Below are 7,995 nucleotides of genomic sequence, written 5' to 3'. Positions count from 1 at the left end.
AGAGTGGTGCTGTTTCAATTAACGTAGAAGAGACAGCGGTAGAAGAGAACCACATTTTTTTTTCAACTGCGGTTTCAACACCCTCATTAGCAAAAATGTCATTATCCAAACAGAAATGAAAAATGGACCACATCATATTTTTTACAGAGATGCGTGGGAAACATTTGTGCTTGGTGTATTTTCAACAAGTTTCGGTATTGAAGGAATGATATTTGGTTATTTATAGCATGTATGGTATCATTTTAATGGTCCTTGGCATCTACCGAGGCCATATGTGGCCCACCATGTGAAATGAGTTTGACACCCCTGCTTTAGTTTAGACTGCCGTTCTCTCTCTCTCGCAGTTACTCTCATTCTGTCTCTCTCTAGCGATTACTTAAAGAGTTTGATGTTTCTCTTTATTTGTAAGTAGGTTCGTTGTCAGATCTTCCAGGCAGATGATGCGCAGAGCTTGATCGTGGCGTAGAGTCGAGCAAGTCGTGCTGTGAAACTCTGTGCGATGCTGAGCAGGTCTCTGCGAGCGGTGCGTCTGTCTGGGTCTGAGTCCGAGATGAGTCTGAATCTCCCTGTCGCACGACAGCTGCTTTTATACCATTGTTAAGCCTGTGATATGCGTCAGGGTGAGACGCACATCAAGGAGATCAAGGAATTGAAAGACATTAAAGCTTAAAGCTGCGGTGCGCACCGGTGACGCCACATACTCTAGTAGATCGAAACACATGACACGGACGCGGAAGTGATGATGACACAACATTATAAATAAAGTATTGAAGACGATTTTAAGAATGACTGTGCAAAGATACTGTGGGACTTCCAGATACAGACTGACAAGATGGTAATGGCCAACCAACCAGATATCGTGATCATTGATAACGGGCAAAGGAATGCCGCCGACGTGGATGTAGCAGTCCCAAGTGATGGAAACATCAGAAAGAAGGAACACGAGATACTCGAGAAATACCAAGGGCTCAGAAAGGAGCTTGAGAGAGCATTGAAGGTAAAGGTGACAGTCGTGCCTGTGGTGGTTGGAGCACTCTGAGTATGGAAAAATGCATAAAAGACATGGAATTAATATTTTTAATTCACTGCAATTCATGGATTATCCGCTAAGGGGCGTATTTTACCAAGATTCCACAGCATATAGCTATAGTTTACGTTCTAAGACTTGCGCTGAATATTCACAAAGTCTTGTTTTCGAGTTGATGACGAACCCCATGTGACATCACGTTTGGACCGCCCCTGACCGAGAAAGCGACACACAATGTATTTTGAGTACTTTGTTTAGTCTGAAAACTTTGTGTTGATCCATGTTGATGGCGAAATTAGAAGGAAAAAACATAAATAACGTGATGGTGAATCGTTGTGTGTTGCACCAAGACTACTAATTTGATACTAGTTGACACAAATTCCCAGCAGACAAATCAGCCCATTTCCAACGGAGCTTGGGCGCCATCTTGTGTATTTTCTGGGACGCTACATTGGAGTCTTGACAGCACTAATTGATACGGAAGGACTTCTTTAATCGATTGCAAACATTTATGCTTTCCTCTTCAGAACTATTTGAATCATATTCATAAGATAGGGAGGTGATGTTGGAGAAACTAGTAATCCTATCGGCGGACTTCATACAGCCATTTTCAATTTTACAAATATACACATGATCTATCTACACAATGAGAAGAGCCATGTTTTCTCGGGTCATAATACTTCATTGTTCTCTGAGACATTTTTATTCACTCCTATCCAGACACACAAAACAGAATATATTTGGCAACTTTTGCCCTTTCGGAATGCAGCTCATTGATCCATTCTCTACAACCCTTCACTCCTCAAGGCTCAGTGGTCATTTACATGGCAATGTGATCAGATGGGACAGAGTCGAAGTTAAGTGAGAACATAAAACAGTCATCCAAGAATAAGAATATCAAGTGCTGTGTTCATATTATTAATTTCAAAAGGATGCTGTCAAAACTACATGTCCAACCAGTCAGTCAGTCAAGTTCATCAGGCTGCGGTTTGGAGCCATCAATCACTACATCCAGCCTGGTTAAGTGTTACATAGCAGTACATGTACAATCTTGAACTACTAAATAGGCCTCATCAATAGGTGTGGTCAGGACATTAGCCAAGCCAGTACTTCATTATAAAAACAAACAACAAAAAGGTGGAGCTTAAAAAAATGTACATGGATTCTTCTTACCGCACTAAGTAAAAACAATTCACTTTAATAATGTATATATTCAATTATGATAGTTGAAATAACAACAGGATGAGGTCATTGAACTGCTTCACGTCACAACGATGGTACAGAAAGTGCTGAAGAATGAATGACTCTCGGTGTCTTTGTGTTGTCATATTTGTTTTTTTTACTTTGTTACTTCCGGGTTCAGTGATCGCTGGCGCTTGTGGCTGCAGCCGCTCACCCGCGGAAAAAAAATATCCTGTGACTGTAAAGTGTCCTTGAGAATTTTTTAAAAGAGATTATAAATGAAATGTATTATTATTATTATTGCAAAAAATAAAAAACAAACCGTTATGCCCTTAAAAAAAAAAAAATCATAAAAATGTTGAAGGTCTGTGTTTTGGAGAATTCAGGAATGATGACTGTGCCAGAGAGCACGTCAGCATGACAAATAGACGACAGTGTGATGTAGTGCAGAATCTGATAGGTCAGGAACCTATGGCTCGCGAGCCATATATGGCTCTTTTGATGATTGCATCTGGCTCGCCGATAAAACGAAATACATATTCTCGCTTTTTTGCTGTTCATTTCCTGTTTGGGCGGCAATTGGTAGAAAGCGCAATTTTGATTGGATGACATTGACCTCATGTCGAAACAAAAAAAAAAAAACGCCTCCTTTTAAAAAAAAATGACGAGTATCGTACACTTCAGGTTGAATGGACCGAAGAATTTGCCTTTGTGGAGAAAAAAGGTTCTGATTCTAATTTGCAATGAAACAATACCATCGATGAAACAGTTGAATGTCAGTGGCACTTTGACAAGCTTCATGCTAACGTTAGCATCAATATACTTCTGTGAGAGACAGCAGAAAGCAAGCGTGAACGCTAATGAGCAGTGTGCAGGCTAGCTAGCAGTAACTTCACCCGGCAAGTTGACTTTCATTCAGATCGTTTGGCTGGATTTTTTTTACCCATCATGAGGAACGGAAAACTATTCATACTAATCGTGAGTATTATCACAGTTATTTTAAATTACACATTCTGACATTTTGTTGAAATCACGTGCATGTGTGTCTCTCACAGAAAAACATTTCTAAATATTTTACTTTTATGGCTCTCTTCGTCAAAAAGGTTCCCGAACCCTGTGTTAGGTGTTCAAATGATTTGCTTTGTGTGACATCAATATAGAGTATATTCATACACACATGAACTTCCTTTCATTACTCATGGCAAATGAAGAAATTCACTGTTAATATATCAACCTGACACCTTCAATCCAGCATCAAAGTAAATTGCAAAGAATACCATGATTTAAGGAGTCTGCTAATATGACAAAGTCTTACATTTCTAATCACTAGTACAGCTTTGATTGGAATGTGATTGGAGCAGAGGAGGTCGAGTGTAGTGATTGGAAGTTCATTTGAAAGCAACAACGATTCCTCCAACAGTTGCCTAAGTACCTCGTAAAGGATACAGCACCACTGAATAAATAGTCTTGGTACTGTGTATTTACGCTACAAAAAAAAAAAAAAAATACATACCGTACAGCGCATTAAAAAATTATCAAATCACCAACACATACTTGTAACGTGTGCTCCAATGTTGATTCTTTTGATTTCACTGTGCTCTTATGTTAGGATGTTTGGAGTGAAAGGAGTAACTTCTTATATCCAAATTGTCATTTGGCTTCTTTGCAAAGTAGTCAAACGGATCAAGCATAATTTTCAATCACTGAAAGTTTTTTTTTTCTATTTAGAAATGCAAGTCATTAACTATAATTTCACATGATTAAATATCAATTTAAAGGACAACCGACGCCTCCGGATAAGTTGTGTCCATAATTTGTAAAATGACTTCAAATGACTTCTACTGGGCGTATTTTCATAAGATTCCACTGCATATAGCTATATTTTACGTTTTAAGACTCACGCTGAACATTCAGGAAGTCTTGTTTTTGAGTTGGTGACGAGGCCGTACGTGACGTCAGAAAAGGACCGCCTCCTCACCGTAAAAAAGATGCATTGTAGCGTCTTTCCATCACGTCAATGTATTTTGCTGTACTGTTTTTTTTAAACCATGTCTTACACCCAAAAGCCGCCAGCAGAGGGAGGCAAACTCCATGGAAGGAATGTATCAGCCTGTGGAAACGGGCTGATTCATTCCTCACCGGAGCTGGTCGCCATTTTTCTGCCTCTTTTTGGGTGAGACATTACCCCCGGCCGTTTGCCTAAAAATGGCCCAAATAAATTTTTAATCGATTGCAAACATGTATGCTTTGCTCATCATGACTATTTGAATCATATTCATAACTGGATGTGTAACAAGAAAGCTTATTCTCCGAATCTGAAGCCATTGTTTTGATTCACAAGCAATGCAAGCCGTCTTGGCGTGACATCACAAAATGGGGGCGGTACTTTCTGAAAATGCCCAATTCGCAGCTCAATTTTTTTGCAGATTTTGGACACTTTAAGTCATTTTTATTGGTGTTTTGCATTTGACTAAAAATAACATACTGCATGTTTTGGGTATTTTAGATGCTATAAAACGTTTTTCTGGTATCAGTTAAAAAACAAAAAAGTGACGTCGGTTGTCCTTTAAGACTCGCGCTGAATAGTCAGGAAGTCTTGTTTTCGAGTTGATGACGATGCCTGTCTCATGTCTGGAACGCCCCTGACCGAGAAAGCGACACACAATGCATTTTGGGTACTTTGTTTGGTCTGAAAACTTCGTGTTGATCCGTGTTGATGGCAAAATTAGAAGGAAAGCACATAAATAATGTGATGGTGAATCGTTGTGTGTCGCACCAAGACTACTATTTGATTCTTGTTGACACAAATTCCTAGCAGACAAATCAGCCCATTTGGAGCTTGTGCGCCATCCGGTGCATTTTCTGGAATGCTACATTGGAGTCCTGACGGCTCGAATTGATACGGGAGGACGTCTTTAATTGATTGCAAACATTTATGCTTTCCTCTTCAGAACTATTTGAATCATATTCATAACTGGATGAGTCACAAGAACGCATCTTCTCCAAATCTGAAGCCATTATTTTGATTCTCGAGCAAGGCAAGACGTCCCGGCGTGACGTCATGAACAAGGGGGCGGGACCTTCTGAAACTTTCTGAGGTCATTTTGAAGTAGTTTTGGGACACTTTAAGTCATTTTTATTGGTGTTTTGCATTTGATTAAAAATATCAGCCTCTGTGTTTTGGGTATTTTAGATGCTATAACACGTTTTTGTGATGTGAATTAGGAAACAAAAAATAGTGTCGGTTGTCCTTTAAATCCATTTTTCCGCACCATCACTTCATCCTGGACCTAAGATAGGGAGGTGAAGTTGGAGAAACTAGTAATCCTATCGGCGGACTTCATACATTTAAAAAATTAACTACATTTGAAAATATATGACGATTCAGGAATTTGCTATTACATAACACCCTCAAAAATATCTTGAGGAACAGTGGCATAAACCTTTCATTAGGTTGTGGAGTATCAAATTTGTTAAGCATGTCTGTCTGCACATGTTTGCGTGAGAGAATGAGAGAGTGGTGAAGGAGAATGTCAGCGTAACCAGGAGCAGGACACCCACTGGGGTTCTGTGTCCAGTTTGTTGATGAGTCTTAGCAGCTCGGCGTAGGCTTTGTCATGGTCTGTGTTAACTATGATGGCATCAAACAGGTGACCCCAACTTTGCTCCATCTCCCGTGCTCTCTCAATGATGTCCCGTAGCTCCTCGGGCTGTACCAAAATACAAAATTTAGGATTAAGAACGCTCAAAGTTATATGCCGCAAAAATTACGATATCCCCCCCTCCAGACAGGTGAGCCGTCACCTTGGGGTTCTTGTTGTCTTTCGCCAACAGAGCTCTGAGTCTTTCTTGGGAAGGCGGAGCTATAAAGATGACGTATGGTTTTAAATCCGAACTCCTCAGCACCTTTAGGGCCTGTACACACAAACACACATTAGGTCCCCTAAACCAATAACGCCAGAAACAAACGACATTTTCACTGATGCAAGTACAGTGAAGTCTCATTATATCGATATTCTCAGGAGTCGGAAAAAATATCGATATAACCGGACTATCGATATATACGATCCTGCGGCATGTAAATTTTCTCCTTGCGTTCTTAGAAATAGTATCGTAATAAGATAACCGATATCGATATAACAAGACTTTACTGTATATTTAATAATTACAAAGGTTGGTAGTTTAAAGCCGTGCATGAATAATAATAATAATAATAATAATAATAATAATAGCTAGCTTTTCATCCATTTGAGCCATTCAGCTCGCTAATATTTGAGCTATCCAGCTAGCTCAGGGGTGTCAAACATACGGCCCGCGGGCCGGAACCGGCCCCCGAAGAGGTTCGATCAGGCCCGCAGGATAATTTGAAAGTGGAAAAATGCATAAAAGACATGGAATTAATATTTTTGATTCACTGCAATTCATGGATTATCCGCTAAGGGGCGCACTCTTTCCATCAGAGTAGAAGACACGCCGCATCACTGAGACAGACGGAAAACAGCCGACGGTGTCAATGCGCCATCTGCTGCTTGTTACGGCGTTGTTAATATCTTGGTCTCTACCTCTCCGCTACACCCTCATTAGCCAAAATGTCGTTATCCAAACGGAGAAAAGTAGATAAGGAGTGTAGAATTTTCAAAGAAAAATGGACCACGTCCTATTTCTTTACAGAGATGCACGGAAAACCTTTGTGCTTGGTGTGTTTGCAACAAGTTTCGGTATTGAAGGAATATAATATTCGACGCCACTACGGGACTCATCACAGCGAAAAAATATGACGGGTTGCAAGGACAACTGAGAAGAGAAGAGATGAACGAATTGCTGGCGGGTCTGCGGAAACAGCAGTCAACTTTCATCCGGAGCCGAGAAGTCAGTGAAGCAGCGGTAAAAGCCAGCTACCTAATTGCTAGTGAAATAGCATTAGCATCGAGGCCCTATTTCGACGGTGAGTTTGTTAAACGATGCATGATGAAGGCGGCTGAACTTGTATGTTCCGAGAAGCGACAAGCTTTTGCCAATATTAGCCTGACGAGGAATACTATAGCAGAGAGGATTTATTGCATTTTCCGTGGCAATTGACGAGAGCACTGACATCACAGACGTGGCCCAACGGACCTTATTTATTCGAGGAGTTGATGAGACATTGACTGTTACTGAAGAGTTTCTTGAGTTGGTGCTAATGATGGACACCACAACAGCCGAGGACATTTTCGGCTCTGTCGTTGCTGTATTGGACAGAGTTGGAGTGAACTGGTCCCGCGCTGTCAGCCTGGCTACAGACGGGGCGTCATCCATGGTCGCAAAGAAAGCAGGTGTCGTGACAAAGTTCAAAGACAAAGTACAAGCCCTTAATGGAGGAGATCGTTTCTGGACATTTCACTGTATTTTGCACCAGGAGGCATTGTGTTGCAAGTCGCTGAAAATGGACCACGTCATGGAGGTGGTTGTTCGCACTGTAAATTTCCAGAGGTCTGAACCATCGTCAGTTTGACAAACTTCTCAGCGACAGCAACATTACCCACAGCCTGCCATACCACTCTTTAATGTTAGTCAGCAGCTTCAAAACAAAAGTTCTGTGATGGAATTCTACTGTTCATACAACTCCATACATTTTCAGTATGTATTGTATGTGTATGTATGTTTCATGTATGAAGTTTACAGATTTACAGGACACGTTAACACTTTCTTCATTACAAATTTAGAATCACTCCTCTTAGTTTGTAAGGTGTACGCAGGGATTACGTTTAGATTTTATATGTGTATGTGTAAGTGGTTTAAAAAATCCC

General features: G+C 40.6%; 1 protein-coding gene across 3 annotated transcripts in view; it reads right to left on the bottom strand.

Moving 5' to 3' along the window:
* Positions 1 to 2,205: 2,205 nt before the first annotated feature.
* Positions 2,206 to 7,995, bottom strand: part of pals1a (protein associated with LIN7 1, MAGUK p55 family member a) — a 43,669-nt gene continuing 37,879 nt past the window's right edge. For all 3 annotated transcript variants that reach the window (XM_089003814.1, XM_089003813.1, XM_089003812.1), the window contains exons 16-17: positions 6,014 to 6,124; positions 2,206 to 5,919 (exon numbers count right to left, since the gene is read on the bottom strand). In XM_089003814.1, coding sequence (XP_088859940.1) covers positions 5,743 to 5,919; positions 6,014 to 6,124 — 288 coding nt within the window. In that variant the 3' untranslated portion in view covers positions 2,206 to 5,742. The remainder of the gene's footprint in view (positions 5,920 to 6,013; positions 6,125 to 7,995) is intronic.

Source organism: Hippocampus bargibanti, linkage group LG09 (genome assembly GCF_051943395.1).
Source record: "Hippocampus bargibanti isolate YZ-2025 linkage group LG09, ASM5194339v1, whole genome shotgun sequence".
Classification (NCBI taxonomy): Eukaryota; Metazoa; Chordata; class Actinopteri; order Syngnathiformes; family Syngnathidae; genus Hippocampus; species Hippocampus bargibanti.
Note: the sequence above shows the minus strand (reverse complement) of the source record. Positions and strands in the feature narration are given on the sequence as shown.